The sequence below is a fragment of the Coffea arabica genome, chromosome 5e, assembly GCF_036785885.1.
Source record: "Coffea arabica cultivar ET-39 chromosome 5e, Coffea Arabica ET-39 HiFi, whole genome shotgun sequence".
Lineage (NCBI taxonomy): Eukaryota > Viridiplantae > Streptophyta > Magnoliopsida > Gentianales > Rubiaceae > Coffea > Coffea arabica.
In genome coordinates this window covers 7635430-7653871 of record NC_092318.1, presented here as the reverse complement: position 1 = coordinate 7653871, position 18442 = coordinate 7635430, and the positions used below count along the sequence as shown (strand labels likewise).

The following is an 18442-nucleotide window of genomic DNA, read 5'->3' as shown; positions in this document are numbered from 1 at the left end:
AAACACAAGGGATATGCTGCCGAAATTTTACTTGAAGGCTAGTTGGATTTACTTGTGATTTGAGCGAAGGACTTTTGGGTTGTTTGAGCCTAGGTCTTCATTTTACCTTTTCGTTTCCAAAAATTCATGTTTTGCACCCTTGCTTTAATCATTATTTGGCGAGGCATACGACTGGTAGTCGAGCCTCACATGTGCATTCTGTATATTCGATTTTGAAAGTGGAACCTTCAATTCTTTTTTTTGGATTATCTTAGGGTTTCTTGGTGATTAAAGCTCTCTTTTGGGAGGTATCTGTACTGACCCCGGTGAGTGTTCCACTACCTGCTACCCGTTATGTGAAATATCTGAATATCTGAATACTTGATTTATGACTGTTGGAGCCAAATACTGTTTTGATAAAAGGGAGGCGAGGGTGTACTTTATCACACTCGTTCTCTGATCTGTTCATATGCCAATTTTGAACGCGTATCTGAATCTGCTATCTATATCTGTATCTGTATCTGTATCTGTTATCTGTATCTGGATCTGTATCTGTTCTGACGTCGTTTGGAAGCTTGTGTCCAACGACCTTTCTGTGACCTCTGAGCTCAACACCTGTGGCCAGTTACTCGAGTCACGCCGGCAAGGGCCTGGTCGATTAGATAACGAACCACGGTAGTCTGTTTTAGGATCTTTGGGTATTGAGACCCTTGATTCCGGGTATACTCGAGTATTACCATTTCTGATCTGATTGGATTTCGGGCCCGGTGGGGTATGTGAGGTGGAAGGAATCGAAGAAAGTGGAGTCTACGGTATTGGTTACTCCTTTAGCGTTGACGGAGTGTCAACTATTATTTCGATCAAGCTTCGATGATGCTAATGGGAATTTGGCTCCTGAGAGCCACCTGTATCCTTCTGATTTGAATCATTGGTTCATTTACTTTACATCTGGCATGTGTACCTGATTTGTTAAATGTGAAATGCCATGATTTTACTGCTATATGTCTGGTACCTCATTGAGCGCAAGCTCACCCCTTTCTGTTCCTTTTTGTTTTTCTTACAGGAAAATAAATACTTTTGGACAGGATTTGACAATTGGCTGCCAAATTGAGCTAGTTGAACATATCTTTTGTATAGCTCATGTATTGAAACCCTAAATGTACTTTTGGGACCGTTTTTCTTTTGATTTGGTAAACCAGACATGTATCCACTTATGAATACTTTTGTATGCCACTTTGGCTTGTAAATGCTAAGTTTCAAGATGTGAATGTTTGCTTGATATTTGGTTGGGTTCTGACGGGTCGATTACTATTCATAGCCGACTTCGGTTTCATTTTTTTTTATTTTAACATTTTGATTTGTTTACCCGCGTTGGTAAGCTCCGGAATGTATTAGCTCGTTCTATACCGAACCGTTAGTCCTGGCGAGAGTTGGGCAGGCAGTTCGCTAACCCCTTTGGTTCTCCTTAGGGGATGGTGGGGCTGTCACACAACCAACCGTGGTCATTGATTGATAAGCCAAAACTTGAAGATGAAGGAGATACACTCACTTTGTATCAAGGGTGTTCACAAAGGAATGAGAAAGAGAAAACTCTCAAATTTTATTCATCGATCTTACAAAAGCATGGAAATGGCTTATTTATAGCCAAAGTATAAATCCAAATGGGCCAAGGCTAAAACTATATAACTAACCAAACTAATAACCCAATCTAAAGCCTAACTTAAGTTTTAGCCTGGCCGATTATTCTACCTATCTAAAAAGGTCCAAACAACTTAATTAAAACCCTAACTATCCAATGGATTCAACAAGGATGGATCGATTGCTTATTCAATCAATAAAAGACTCAACTATGCAAAGACTAAATATAAAAGACAAAGGAAACCTATGTGACCAGAAGACTTGTATTAAGTTAGACATGGGCTTGACTCAACACTTTGATAGATTCCGTGCTCACTTCAATGACCTATAAAATTATTGGTGAAATATGAATTTCTCTGAACCAACAACTCTTGATGTATGACAGAGATTTTATCAATCATATTGCTATATACAATTTACTATTCAATATTATTTTGCACATTTAGGCCTTATGCCTGTTTGGGTATTCATGAGAGTTATAAAGATTCGGCCAAAAATTTTATAGGAGCAACTCCACTCCACTTCTATATAGATGAATTTATGAAGTGTATACTACTTTAAATACACCTTTCTAAAGGAATATGAAGTCACTAAGAGTTATAAACTCAACATCATGATTACTCACAACCAAAGCGCTCATCTCAAAAGGGACTTAAATTTGAAGTACTTTATAGTCAATATTGACTTGTTATTACCTATATATGAACCTACTTCATGGGATCTCTAATCACATAGGTTGGGTTACCATTTCTATTGACAACTTGTTGGCCTAAGTCCCATTTCCCTTGTAGTTTGAAGGGTTTAAGTTTAGTTAGAGGATCGGCCAAGTTCAATTCTGACTTCACATAATCAATGGAATTTATTCCACCTCTAAGCAGCTGCTTTACGATATCATGCCTCAATTTCATATATCAACTTTTACAATTACAGGATTTGTTTTTAGCAATACCAATCACCGCTTAACAATCATAGTGTATGAACACAAGAGGCAATAAACCCTTAGTTGAAGGAATATTGGCCAAGAAATTTCTCAACCAATCGATCTCAGAATCAGCTAACTTTAGAGCTATAAACTCTGATTCCATAGTTGATCTAGTAATGATTGTCTGCTTGGCTAATTTCCATGCTATTGTACCACCACCAAGGGTGAACACATAACTACTAGTGGATTTTGTCTCACTTGAATTAGAGAGCCAATTAGCATCATTGTAACCCTTTAATATAGTGGAAAATTCACAACACGGGATACTATAATTCATGATACTTTTCAAATATTTCATTAGTCTGATTAATGAATACCAATGCTCATGATTGGGAATGTGAGTATACCTACTCAGTCTACATACAACATAAGCTATATCAGGTCTTATGAAATTCATTAAATACATCAAACTCCTAATAATCTGAGCAATTGGCTTATCATTATTTTTCTTTAATTGAGTGTTAACATTCTAAGGAGTGCTCACAGATATCACATCAAAAATTTCAAACTTCCTAAGAAGTCTCTCTGTGTAATGTTCTTGTGACAACATAATACCATTATTTCTCCATATGACTTTAACACCCAATATCATTTTTGCTTCACTTAGATCATTCATATCAAAATTAGAAGACAAAAACATTTAGTACTATTAACAATATTTAAACTTGTACCAATTATAAGTATGTCATCCACATATAAATTAATTGTCATATATTGATCATTTACAACTTTAGTATACACTGTGAGAACTCGAGAAAATTATGTGTAAGCCCTGAATTTATTTCATTTTATTTACTTTGTTCTTAGAAATATTATATATAACAAATAGTTGGTTAAATTAAATGTCTAATTGAATTCTATAAAATTGAAAATAAGGAAATATCCTAGAATGGTGTAAAATTTTTTTTTCTTATAGGGGTATGCAAATTGGAATATACTAAAGTTTGGGGCAATATTTGAAGATAATAAAATAACAACCCCTTAACTAGTAAATAAACCAAAGTTAAAAGACCATTTTAACCCTAAAGCTTGAGCAATTAACCACGCAACCAAGAGGATCACCTTTTGGAATGAAACCGAAAGAAAAATGAGAGTTTCTACCAATACATTTGAGCGGTGACCGAGAGGAGAAACAAGGCTTCATTTCTTTTTCCTTCCAACCAAGACCGAGAGCAAAACTGAGAGTGAGGGAGAGAAATTTGGCTAGTCTTATCACCTGCTAACCATAATCGAAGAAAAAAATATTGCAAGGAGAAGGGGAGTGAGTAGCAGGTGCAATTTTGAGGAACCGAAGCTCAACTTGGAGCCGTCTGCACTTGCTGAATTCTAATGGAAATGAGGTAAAACAATTCTGTAATAAACCTTTACTTATTAAGTATAAGTGAATATATAAGTTGCATGTTAAGTTTAGCAAGGAGAATGAATTCTTGACGAAGGGAAAATTCTGATTTGGGATTGAAAAGCTGTTGGATTGAAACTGGTAGGAACCGAAAGTTCATTGGTTAGAGTTGCAGCTTGTTATCTGAATTTTTTATGGGGAATTATGCTAGGAATGCATGAAATATGTTTATCTCTGATCTTATAGAATATTTATCTGCAAAACTAGTAAAAAACATTGGTAATCTTGGCTAGAAATGTCAAAGAAATCTAATGGAACCTGTTGGGATGGCTGAGAGAGAGAAAGAGAGAATTTTCTAGTTTTCCACTTCAAATCTTGGCTGCAAATTTCACATTGTGGTTCAATATACTCCATAACACAATAATCATCATATGCCTGTTGAGTTGGAGTGAAAATAAAGAATTTTGTTGGGGAAAAAGGTTTGGTTCTTCAAACTACCAACTGCTGGAGTTTTTCCAGCTTGGACCGAGAGAGAGAAATGGTCAAATTTTCCAGTTTTCTCCAGGATTTTGGGGCTGTAAATTGTATATAGTTGTTGTTTACACCTTATAACACATCGATACTGATATACATATAGCATTTGACTTGAATTCGAGTAAGATAAGTGTTAGTATTGAGGAAAGACTTGCTGGAATTTTACTTGCTTGAACCGTAGGGTATGAGCTGAATTTACCAGCTTGTAGCCTCCATTTTGTTGAAGATTTTCAAGGAGATTCATTCGTTATAGTTGCTTTAAAAATATATTACATGATTTATGCCTGAATCATGAAATGAAGTTGAGTTTTTGGGTTAGAAATCCATTTCCACGTAACCTGTTTTGGAGAAACTTCCTGCCTTGAACTATGGCTAAACTACAGCCCATAATTCGAAAAATTGTTGCTATTTTTGCTATACATTCATGTGTTTTGTCTTAATAAAAGTTAATGTCAAGACTATGTGTGCTAAATCTAAAAGTTATAGGAGAAATGGAGTGATAGAGCTGGAATCTCTAGACAGCAAACCAGGAGGAAAGAAGAACGCTGTAACTTTGGTTGTTTTCTTGGAAATTTTGCTAGATCATAATTGAAATCCATGCCTTATGCCTTGTCCAATGTTTCTAGAGTGATGCATGTAAGAATTGAGGTTGGATTGAAGTAAAACCAGGTAGTAGAACTTGTTTTCTTGCTAGAAATTTTCCAGCTTGGACCGATGTAGTGTAAAGGCAGTTTCCTTTCAATTTTCTTGCTTGATCAAGAGTAAATATACTTGAACTCAAGAAATATGTTAGTATATTCATTATTTGGAGTTGCATGTGAAATTCATGGTGAAAAAAATAATTTTTAATGGCTGGAATTTTGAGCAAGAAATTGCATGAATGTTATAACATTTTCTAGCTTAACCAATGGAATTTCAAGGAGTTGATTGAATATTTTGGTATAAAGTTTACTGGAAAATGCTGGTTTTATACTTATTTGTGTGTTATGAGCCTGTAGGTGTGTGATTTGTGGCTGGAAATGAAATTTAAAATGGTTAAAAGTTGAAGGGAAAGGAAAACTGTGATAACCGAGAGAGTGAGGAGCTAGAGCTCTCATGAGATTTTCGAAAATCTTAGGATAATTAGTTGTAATCTTGTATAAAACATCTTATAACATCTTGACCCTGTCATTCACTTTCATTTTAGTGAACTTGAGACCTGAAAAGCTGATGACCTTTGAGAGAAGTTCAACAACAAAGTTGAATAGAAGTTGATTTGGCCGAGAAAGAAGAAATGAAAAGTTTAACTAGCTTTACTCTTTTAAGTTGGATTGCAAATGATTTAATCTTAGTTTAAACATCTCACAAGACTTTAAATTTGGTGTGTGAGTATATCTTCATCGTTTTGAACCAATAAACTTGATAAATTTTAAAGAGAAATGTGAGAGACATTTCTGGAATTTTGTATCTTGTTTAATAAGTTAAGAAACCTGGTTTCTAGTAATCTATACTCCAAATTTGGTGAGTGATTGGTGGCTGGAAATAAAATCTAAATAGTTAAAATGGAAGGGAAAAGTTGCTATACCAACTATAGGAATCAAAGGAGCCTTGTAACTTATATAAGAAGATATCCAACTATTACTTGGTTTAATAGGCTCTATATAAATTGTATACACATCTTAAGGTAATAAACTAGTTATGCATGTGGTCTTGGTTAATAAAAGATGGAAGTATAGGATAAGAAAGTATCTTAAGGTTAGCTACTTCTAAACTTACCTTGTTAAAAGTTAATGTTGAGTTTTAGTACGATAAATCTAACAGTATAAAAGTAGTGAAGTAACATTAATGGAATTGCTACTTAAACTTCCTTTCTTTTGGACATTAAAAGTCGAAGTGACAAGTGAGTGTGAGAAAATGCACTAGTCGCCTCATTTGAACATAGCCATGACTTCGAATTCGGGTGGAATGGTGACTTGGGGCTATAATATAACATGTACGTTGATTATAGTTTAGAACTTCACCAAATGAGTAGTTAAATAATTATGGTAATTATAACTTGTCTCAGGAGACAGCGGTGTGCAGGAAAGCAATCTCGAGATCAAAGTGTAACTTTTGACTGGGGTGAGTGTTTCCGAATTTGTGTGTTTAACTGTTTATGTTTACTTAAGTGAAATTATGTGATAAATGTGCTTATTATGAAATATTGTAAAGTGATTCATTGTAAAGTGTATCTCAATTGTCCCTCGTCTTCTAAGTTGAGGGTGTACTTTATCGCACTCAACTTAGTTGAGGTTGAAGGTTGATAATTGACCAAATGTTACTATAAGTGTGCATGAATGTAAGCCGTATGTGTACTTTACCGCATCGGCTAAATTGGGCCCCAAAATCCTCTATTCAAGGGACTATTCGAGCCAACAAAGGGCTTGGTCGGATAGGACGGAAGCTTTGGGTAACTGTTTCGGTATACTCGAGTATTACTCTGAAGTTGGGAGATTATTGAACTGATTACTGAATGTAAGGGATTGTTTATTGTTTTGGACGACATAAGGAGGTGAATTACCGGAGTGTGCAATGATATTGCAATGAATGTACAATGACACTGAAATGAGTGTGCAATGATATTGAAATGACACTGAATTACTGAACGGAACTAAGTGAGCCATCTCTAGAGTCCGTATCAGTACCGTATCCTTTAAGGTGATTGATTGCTTTTATTAAATTTGATATCCTGTATTGTTAAGTTTGGTGAATGTTTTATATTGCTAATTGGTTGTTGTATCCTTTTGAAAGTGACTATACAGTGAAATGTGCATTACTTGCATAATTTTACTGGTTAAGTGTTTATTGAATGTTACTTGTTCGGCAAACCTCATTGAGCTTTAGCTCAACCCTTTAGTTTTGTTTTCCTTACAGGAGTTGATGGTCAGGGAATGAACGAGGGATCTTAGGGAGTTAACGTGAAGACTTTTGTGATCGTAAATCCTTTAATATCATATTATGGTCGAGGCTATTATATTGAACTTGGCATTGTAAAAGATTTGAACGTGTGGTTTTAGTATACCACAATGTTATCTCTGAAGTTAATGTAAGATTAATGAGGATTTATCAAATGTTATCTCTGAAGTTAATGTAAGTGAGTGAGTCCTGGCAAGAGTCAGGCTGGCGGTCCGCTAACTTCTAGGGTATGCCCTAGGAAGAGGTGGGGCCGTCACATATACACATTTATCCATCTCTATAGATGAAAATCCGTCTTATCAAAACTTGATTAAATTTCTCATGCCATTGTTTAAGAACTTGTTTTAGGCCATAAAGAGATCTAACTAATTTACAAACCTTATTTTCTTGTCCATACACAACATATCCCTTAGGTTGAATCAAATAAATTTATTCTTCTAAGTCACCATTTAAAAAAGTTGTTTTAACATCCATCTGATAAACAAAGAGTTCATGGATAGAAGCCAAAGTAAATTAAACACGAATGGAAGAAATTCTTTTCACTGGTGCAAAATGTGTCAAAATAGTCAATATTTCATTTTTGAGAAAATTTTTTTGCTACTAAACAAGTTTTGTATTTTTCTATAGAGCCATTGGGATTATATTTTCTTTTAAAAATTCATATACAACCAATGAGTTTTGCACTAAGCGGTAAATCTATCAATTTTTTTAAGTCCCAAGTTTTATTTTTCATAATAGAATCAGTTTTAGTTTTTATTGCTTCTTTCCAAAATTTGCCAATAGAAGAAGAAATAGCATCAAAATAAGTTAAAGGATCATTATCAATAAGAAAAGCTTGAAAATAATTTTCATAAGAAAATTCTTTTCTCAGTCTTTTACTCTTTCTCAATTCCTTATTAGAGGTTATTTCTCTATTTATTTCAATAGGTGCATAATAAATTTTATCAGACAGTGAAAAAATATGTTCAAAGAACTCAACATTCTTTGTCTCAATAATTGTGTTACAATCAAGCACATCACTTCTTAAAACAAGAAATCTATATGCAACACTATGTTTAGCATATTAATAAACATATAGTCAAAAGTTCTAGAACCTAATTGTCCTTTTTAGGATTAGGCAATAATACTTTTGCAAGGCACTCTCGCACTTATAAATATTTTAAATTTAGTTTATAATTTTTCTGTAACTCATAAGGTGTTTTGCTAGTTCTTTTTTGTGGAATCCTATTTTGTAAATGACATGCAGATAATATAGGTTCTCCTCACAAATTATCAGGTGCATGAGAACTAGCAAACATGGAGTCATCATTTCTTTTAGTGTTCCATTTTCCTTTGAACTACCCCATTAGACTCTAGTGAATAAGGAGGTGTTATGTTATGTATTGTGCCTTCATGCTCACCAAAGTTATCCAAAGTTAAATATTCACCTCCTCTATCAGATCTAATTCTTTTGATCTTCCTATTAAGTTAATTTTATACTTTAGACTTATAAGATAAAAAAGCATTATGAATATCATCTTTGTTTTTAAGTAAGTAAAGTTTGATGTATCTATAATAATCATTTATAAAAGAAACATAATATTTTTACCACCTCTAGTCATAATTTGTTTCAAATCACTTAAATTTGTGTGAATTAAACTTAATAATTTAGTTTCTCTTTGGACAGTTACCCAACTTTTCTTTGTTATTTTAGTTTCTACACACATATATCACATTTGTGCATGTTATCATTAATACAAAAAATTAAACCATATGATTGCATTTTCTTTATATAACTTATATTAACATGTCCTAATCTAGCATGCAATAATGAAATTGAATCAATGATATAAGTAGTAGAAGAAGCATTTTCATTGATCACGTAGGAAATGTTTAGTACAAAAAGTCCTTGGTTACAATAGCGTTTGGCCACAAATATGTTATTTTTTGTCATTACAATTTTGTCATATTCGAATGACACTTTTACCCCAACTTTTCCTAGAAAAGCTACAGAAACCATACTTGTCCAAATATTTGGCACATGTAGCACGTCATTAAGGGTCAAAAGTTTTCCTAAAGTGAGTTTCAAGAACACTTTGCCCTTATTCAAAACTTTAGCAGTTCGTGAGTCTCCAAGATGGACCACGTCTTCATCAACCCCTATTGGAGCATAAGAGGTAAATACTTCTTGATTTGCACATATGTGCCGAGTAACCCTAGAGTCTACCGCCCATTCTTTCACATTGGCTGCAATGCTCGTTTAAGAATTGACTACAACAATTATTTCATCTCCTTTGGCTAAATTAACCTTAGAAGGATTAGCATTTGCTTGGTCACTTTTCTTTTTGTACCTATATTGGACAGCATGGTGTCCTGGATTTCCATAAACGAAGCAATTGCCTCTCTTTTTCTTAAAGTTGGGATTATTGGCCTTGTGACTTTGGAGCTTGTTGGCATACCTCTTATTGTTGCTTTGTTCCAAGTTGGTTTTGGGTGTTATCTCCTTGGCTTTGGCAGCTCTTAACTCCTTCATGTTGGGATCTTCAATGAGGATGTGTTTCACAAGTTCCTCAATGGTGTAATTCTTTTGCTTGTGTTTTATGTTATTTTTGTAGTTAGTCCATGATTCGGACAACTTTTCAATTAGCATGCCTGCGGCAAATTTCTTGGGCAAACTGATGTCTTCACTTTTCAAATCCTTGAGTAACATTTGGTAATCTGTGATTTGAACGTTCATTTCGTTCTCGTCAGTCATCTGCAGCTGGTAGTACTTCCTACGACAAATTTTGTTTGGTTGCATTTTCGACAGTAAAGTTCATTATCAAAGCTTCCCAAATAGTTTTGGTTTCCTTGTAGCTGAAGTATACATCAAACAACTCATTAGAAAGCGCTTGTAAAATGGTATGTCAACATACCTTGCTAGCATATTGCCATAACTCTTGTGTCTTGACATCCACAGTTGCAGTGGGTTGAACATCAGTTAGAGCATAGACGACTCCATGGATGTTGAGCAGAGAGTGTACACGTTCTTGCCACCTTTTGAAGTTTTCACTAGCAAAAACTTCAATTTTGGAGATGCCTGGAAAAGGCTTGGCAAATGGCAATGTGACTACTACTGATGCATATGGTGGCTGTGATGCGTTAACATCGCCGAAAGACATAGTTTCTTAGATTGTTGTTAACAATCTGAACAATGTTAACAAAATAAAGGAGGACGAAATGGACAGAAGCTTAAATTGTAATAAATAGCACTGTTCTAAGAACTATTTTAAAGTATTGAAATGTTTCTCTAGAATTAAACAAACCTTCCTCTTGTTAATAAGAGGGAATAGGAACATCAAATGTAATAAACCGGCAGAGTAGGGGTGTAGAGAGAGTGAAGAAAAGGAGGAAGAGAGAATTTGGAGAAAAATGAAAATACTATGTGTACAACTGGTGAAACAGGAAAGTCTACTATTTATAGGCCACAGGAAAATAATTAGAAAGAAAAGATAACCGAAAAGAAGCATTGTTTCAGAAAAATCACTATTGCAATCCTGGATTTTTGCTAGTTGTTGGTCTGATTTTTTGCTAACATTCATTATTTATAACATTTTATTTGTTAGAAGAAGAATGTCTAGGAAAAAATTTTTGCAAATAAAGTTACTTTATCCTTTCTTTCCAAACTCTATCGATTCCTGCAAAAACGTTTGTGATAAATTCTTGTAAAAACAAAATGGTGATTAACCCACGTGAAAAGAAGATTTAGGAAAAATTTGTTGCAGATAAAGTTACTTTATCCTTTCTTTCCAAACTCTCTCAATTTCTACAAAAACATTTGTGATAAAATCTTGCAAAAACAAAATGGTGATTAACCCATGCATGGCTGGGGGGGGGGGGGGGTCGGGGAGGAAATCTATCAGTTTGCACTGGATTGGCCCAACTCAACTTCTCTCTTGTGTGTGAGATTCCACACTAGTTCTTAACTCACCACAAGCCCAATAAGAAGTTAAGCATTATAAAATGATTGGAAGTCTCTTTGAAATACACAACTTTTTATAACAAAAATAATAGGGAAAAAAATTTTAGTAGCCATTAAGCTATTGTCCACATCGACTTTTGACTATCAAACAATTTTTTGTTACAAATTAGTCACTAAGCTAACTAATCAAGACACTTGTGACCATTTCGTCCATTATTGCTTTTAATCAAAAAAATAATCAGAACCATATTTGACCTATGATGGACAAATATACCCTTGCATTTGGATGTGTATTCTGATTATTTTGTAAATTAAGAGTAATAATCGATGAGCGGCCACGAGTGTGCTGGTTAGTTAGTTTAGTGGTTAATTTCTGATGAAAAATTGTTTGATGATCAAAAGTCGATGCAAACAATAGTTTAATGATCGCTAAGATTTTTTGCCCTAATATTAACACTGTTCTCAATCAGAGATTGCAGCACCCAAATTATCAACTAAGGAAGATCATCTGATGTATTTTAATTACTTCTGGACATAAACATTGATATCAACATGAGGCTATCTGAGCAACATGCTTTACTTCCAAAATCATTTATAAGGGAAACAGACTCTGATATACAAGTACAGCCACAGTCCTAATTCTTGAAAGCCGAAGAAATAAAACAAGGTATTCGACGTTGACTGCCACGAAAAGTGACTTGATTTAAATCAGATTGACGGTGAAGGAAACATAAGGATGTGCACCAGCATCAGCCCCAAAACCACAACTGGTCCTTCATCTTCAGTTTTCCAGTGGGTGCTGTGGTTGCATACACAAAGCAATTGACAAAACAACATATTAATCAGTTCAAGATGAACACATTCATGAGATTTGGGGACCAGCCGAAGCTGTTCCTATATGTTTTTACACCAAAAAAAGAAAAGGCACATAAAAAACATTTACTTAGCCAGCTTAAGGGGAGAACAATGGGGTAGACTAGGACTACCCACAGAGCCTACGACACTCAACAATAAATTGACCTGAAGCAAGTTGTGAATATAATAATAATTTTGAACTAATACCAACTAACAAGCTACATATTATTTCAAGTTGCAGTTCACCAATCCACATATGAAAGGATGGACACCCATTTAAAGAAGAGTGCTTGTACATAAAATGGCCCGACAATTGCTTTGTTAAAAGAAATTAAAAAAAAAAAATCTCAATGCTCTACACAAGAATTCCGTCTGGTTTACACTAATCAAGAATTACTCCCTATAAGGCCACATAAAGGCCTTAAACCCGAATTTCTACTCAAGGATTCAGTAAATTCAAGTCTTTGCATGTTAACTGCAATGCAAACATGCCAAGATTTGAACCGAAAAAAAAAAGGGGCAGCTTGATATGTGATTAATACCTGGTTGAACTGTCACACAAACCTTCCTAGACGCCAAGACGGAAGGCACTTCCTTTTCACTTTTCACGGGTGGTGATAATACAGCAGACTGAAACATCAATTTTTAAATGATTTATAAGCCAACCATTCAAGTAACAACTCTAAATGAAAGAGCCAAAAACGTAATTGGAGAAGAACATAAGAGCAATGAGCAGTTTAATTACCAAAAAAGATGATGGCAGACCATATCTAAGAATGCTCTAAGCAAAGACACGTACAGCACAAAAAATGCATCCAAGAGATAAATACCTGTTGGAAATAGGCAACCAAAATTTTTCAAGATTCACCTAAAGCGTTGCTACCTCAAAAGGAAAAGAGAAGTTGGGGAGGAGGAGGAAGAGAGAGGGGAGGAGAGGGGGGGGGGGCTCTAAATTACTAAATATAGAACTTACAAGGCAGAAAGAAGAAAGAAAAGTAAACATCATAATCCTCATGAGTCAATGCATTTTATTTCATTTTTGTCAGCAGAATAATTATTTCTGAAAAGCTGCACGACAGCTGATACTAGGAAGCATTTCCTAAGTATTGTAAACAAATAATGATACAAGGACATACGATTCAAGCTACATGACATTTATAGATGTAAGCCAAGTACGTGGCCTGCTCTTGGACATCAATTTGGTTGATTATGCAGATTCTAGCATTTGCAGTCGCTCTGGAGTCCGGTAAAATAACAGACAGTGTCCGGCAGACTCGAGGTCTTGATGCTAGTGCAGCCTGTGGACAGCTGAGAAATCAGTCCAAAAAGAGCCCTTTGCATACTGGTGCCGAGGACCAGTGATCAAAGTCAGAGATTGCAGTTAGTTGTTGATTCAGGATCCATCCGTTGCTAAATTTTGCTAGTTAGTTGGAAAAGTTGCTTCAAGAGGACAAAGTCCTACTAGGTTAGTATCATACTCAGCTCTCGTGGCAATCAATGGATAACATCCCAGAGAGGAAGCAGAAAAGATTTTCACCTTAGCAAGATGATTATTCAAAGAAATTGAAGAAAATTACGAAAAACTGCAGCTTTTATCAAATGCGAGTGACAATACTCAAGAGTCGAGAGGAATTGTAAGTGAGGATGGAGGTCTTAAAGTACAACGTGAGGTGTATACTTTTTTCTTCAGGAAATGGTAGTCAACAAGACTCCTGTCAATATGCTGAAGTTCGTTTAAGCTACGACTGCAGTTAATATTGCTAATGAGAGATCACCTTTGAACCCTTTCTAAAATTCTCAGCCATATGTAAAAGAAAAAAGAAAAAAAATTAAGAGACATCTTACATCCTATAGAGACTATATACATGTCTTCCAATTCTTCCCTCCTGACACATTGGCCGCAATATTGAGAAATGTCAACTTCTGTGGCAAAAATTGAATACATTAGACAGTCTCTCCATCCCGCTTCAAGGTAGAAAGTAACTTCCACGGTCCGTCAAAGACCAGGCGACTCATCCACGAGCAGCTTTTGCTACCCAAGTTAAATCCCTGAGTCAAACTAACGGGACTGAAAATCTGAAACATCAGCCATATGCCTTTCCTAGCAAATAAAGTAACACTCCTACTATAGTAGTAGAATGTTTAATACAGCGGTCCTTCAAATAGGAGATTACTTAAAAAGCAGAGGCATCATCAGACTTCTACATGATGTAGAGGTCATGTTGTTTAATATAACCAATTACTTCATCAGCAGTTAAATATTTCACAGACAAGCCCCTCGAAATGCAGTCCCTGAAAGAAAGTCAACAATTTATCTCTTTTCTTTGAAAACCATTATGAACGGTGGATACCATCTTAACTGGCAAAAACACACTTAACTTTTTACCTCAATCCTGTTGAACTGATTCCATTTGGCACCACTTCGTCAACAATTTTGATGTTATTCTGTGCAAAACATGGGCAACTAATAAATTGGAAGTACATCAATAAAAAATGATCCTTTGGTTGCAGGATGGGGAGTAGGGTGAGCAACATGCACCAAATGATGTCCAAACACTTTATTAAGCTCCTTGCAATGAAGCCCAGTTGTCAAATGTCAAGTTTGGCTTATCTGAAAACCACTTGAAGTAACTGCTAAACATATAAGGTCCACATATTTGAATAAAAAAGTCCAGTTTATATATATTCTGCAACTTACAACTCCAATAAAATTATTTTCGATTCTGATTATTAGACATAAGACTATGGGCGGCCTTAAATATAGGTAAATGTAAATGCAGACAATGAACATAGCACATGCCCATCAATAAGTTGAACAACAATTGTGGGGACAAAATACAAACAAGAGTTTTATGAGCTAAAATTGTACTTTAGGTTACCTTAAAATTGTTCAGAATGTCATCATCATTGATCATCTTCTCAACATCTTGACCATCTCTGCGAATGCAAACCAACCCAAAATCTCTGCATATTGCCTCAACCTAAATATAAAGAAGTGAACTCATTACATGAATTTCTACCACTAACAATCTCGTAATTTGTACTGAGTTGCCTTCTGGAATAGTGTTTCAAGTGCATCTTACAAGTTTCAATATTCTTTTCAGCATAGCTCATAAAATGTACATATTTTATTGCCATTACAGTATTTAAACAATTTTTCCTCTATCCTATATGTGTCTCTCAATTAGAGGTAACAAAATACTCAAGAAGAACATTACTAACATCAGACTTTTATTCCCTAAGATTAAAATAAAATCTCAATTTCATGCTTCTGATGGCAAAATGATACTTAAAGGATACCACTTAATAAATGAAATTAAGGAACCCAAAAGGGTTACCATTCCTGGTTGTTGAGGAAGTTTTTAATTGCTAAACATATGAAGCCCACCTGATCACGGATCCATACTCCAGGGGTGCTGAATGATTCTACCAGGTCAGAACCACATATTAGCATGACCTTAAGGGTACCTGCAGACAATTAAGTGCTGGTAATGAAATGACCACTGATCTAGATAAAAGACCGAGAGCTGAATCATACAACTCTATCCTGATGAGCACAAATTTGAAAGGCATACAGATTTTAAGCTTTACACCTATAGCTTAGGGTAAGCTATTGACAACTTGAGTTCCTTCAAAGATAACCAAGCTTAAGCTAGTCAACGTGGGAAACATACATGAAAAGAAAATAACGAAATATTCCTGGAAAACTGAATAAAATGTCAAAACTCACCACTGAATACCCGACCACTCTCACATAATGCACTCTTGATTCTGGACAAAACTGTCAATGTCCGTTGATAAGTACTCTGATTTGCCTGTAACATCATCAAGGGACAATAAAAGACAAAAGTACAGTTTATGAAGTTTCCAATCATAATTCAATTAACAAATGGAACATGCTTGTCCAAAATAATTGTCCAAAAAGTATGTGACTGCTAATTTTAAGAGAGAGAGGGGAGACCTCCCAGGGGTCTGCCATCACAAACTCAGAACTTCTGCAGGCCAAATTGCACATTGCAAGACGATGTTCAGCAGATATGAGACCCTATCATGAAAATGAAAACAAAAACAATTCTTAGCTAAAACACTCAGATGATCATAGAAAAACAAAATATTAAGTTACAGTAAAAAAGCACTGAGGTGTATTAAGAGCATGAAAACAAAGATGTATAGAAGATTTGACTAGAACTTGTCCCCAAAAATCATTGAAAAAGAAATTATAATCAGTAGTCACTTATGTATGCTACAGGTCTTAAGAATTATATTAGTATTAGCTGGGCCATTTGTGGCTGCTCAAGGAGTTTTAATGCTAAAAAGTCCAAAAGGATTCTTCATTTACTTTCTTTCTCCTTCTAATTCCAGCAATAATTACTAAGATTGTAATCAGTTATCCTTTTGAAAGTTCAACTCATTATGTAAGGACAGAAATATTCTAATATATATATTCTTTAAAAGATCAGCATCAATTTATACAAAAATCCTGCTTCCAACATCCCAAATCAATATGATTTGATTGCTTAGTTATAGATTCTATACCTTTTTCTTATAAGCATCATTTACAGGTGACATATAACCTCCAATTACGCAAAACCCAGCTGAATTTAGTGCGTCTCTTGCCAACTCTAAGCATTAAAAGAAATTAATCAATACAGGCTATATGATGCATTCTATGAAAAAATTATAAAACATAGCCACCAAATTAATACTCTTTATGCACATATAGGTATAATTGCTGATCATCCCCAATTCTTAGATTCTAATGAATTTGAAAGAAGAACTTTAATCTGCCTGGATAAATTGCCAAAATTTTAGAATACTACCGAAACACCGCATGTGCATGTATGTAGGAGGGTTGAAGCTTCCTGTCGATACTAGAACCACATATGTTTTCCTGGAGACAAAAGAAATAATCTATATAAAGAGCACATCTATATAAGGATGAACAACAGCAGACAAGAAAATGGGCAATCTGGATAAATAACGCTGTGCATAAAAGGATAATCAAATCTTAACTATTTTTCTATAATATTTGAAATACACACATACTAACAAAAGTAAACGAAAGACAATGCTAAGCTGTTGTATTGCAAAATAAGCATGTTAATCTACAATATCCAAGCAAAGATCAGAACTCAGTTATGGGGAATAAAAGCTTTGGATGAGTATACAGTCAACCTAAAATTTCAATAATGAAGCCTAAGAACTGAGGGAATGAAGATGGTCCAACGAGCTTCTGAACTGCTACCAACTTACTAATAGGCCATCCCCTATATCCTCAAGTCATTACAAAGGTGCGCAAGTGGCCAATGGGAGAAGACTCTGAAGAATACAAATAAATAGTGCGACAAAAGGAGAACAAGATGACTAGGCCCTGCATCTGGAGTTTAACTTTGGCGCAAATTAGTGCACTGACTTGACAAAAACACTCACACCACACACATGGGATGATACATAAAATCAGAGGTGCTATTTATGAACAAACATACATACTCAACAATTCTATCAAAAAAAGCTTACTTGATTTCAGAACTTTGTGGATCATCCTGTGGATCGATCAACCCTAAACACAATTTATCCATTGGCAATGTCATCTCCACAGATACTACTGGCACCAAGATACTACCGCCAAAGAATCCGGAACGAAAAATAATGCGAATTGAACTCAACAGAATTCTGTTAATTCAATTCAACGATCATTGGGTGTTACTCCAATTGAATATTTACCCCGAATTCGGAACCCTAGTCGGATTGTCAAAATTCGATGACTAATATGAGAAGGCAGTGAAAGTGGGAAAGGAATTCGTGCATTAAACGGAAGAAAAAATGGCATAGAGGATTGAATCGAATTCAATTTGTGACTGGAGGGTTATATATAGGTTTGAAGTTGGGGATATATTTGGAACTTTAAGAAAATGATCCAGGTGGAAGAGGTGAAGAAAAAGAATATTCGAGGAGAATGAAGCAAGCCAACTGGCCAGGAGGACGATGAAGAAACGCGGGGAAAGGAAGGGCTAGTTCGTAAAAATGAAATGAGGAGGCAACGTGAAATGGCATTTCTGGGCTTTTGGAGGCTTTTTGGTAATGCCCAGTAAAATCTTTTGACTTCAATGGGTAAGGTGAATGAATACGGGAGACGTATGTGAACGGCAATACGGGCTCGTTCCCTTTCTTTTTTTTTTTTTTTGGGGTAAATTACTTATAACTAGGGATGATATCGAATCAAGTCAAACTCGAGTATCGC

General features: G+C 35.1%; 1 protein-coding gene across 1 annotated transcript; it reads right to left on the bottom strand.

Moving 5' to 3' along the window:
• Positions 1-13774: 13774 nt before the first annotated feature.
• Positions 13775-18238, bottom strand: LOC113743493 (nicotinamide/nicotinic acid mononucleotide adenylyltransferase). Its single transcript, XM_027271528.2, has 9 exons — positions 17719-18238; positions 17022-17092; positions 16738-16823; positions 16163-16246; positions 15932-16016; positions 15590-15669; positions 15081-15182; positions 14588-14646; positions 13775-14493 (listed from the first exon to the last, which is right to left on the bottom strand). Exons 1-9 carry the CDS (start codon positions 17790-17792, stop codon positions 14403-14405), a joined length of 732 nt encoding a protein of 243 aa, XP_027127329.1. The 5' UTR covers positions 17793-18238; the 3' UTR covers positions 13775-14402.
• Between the last annotated feature and the right edge of the window lie 204 nt (positions 18239-18442).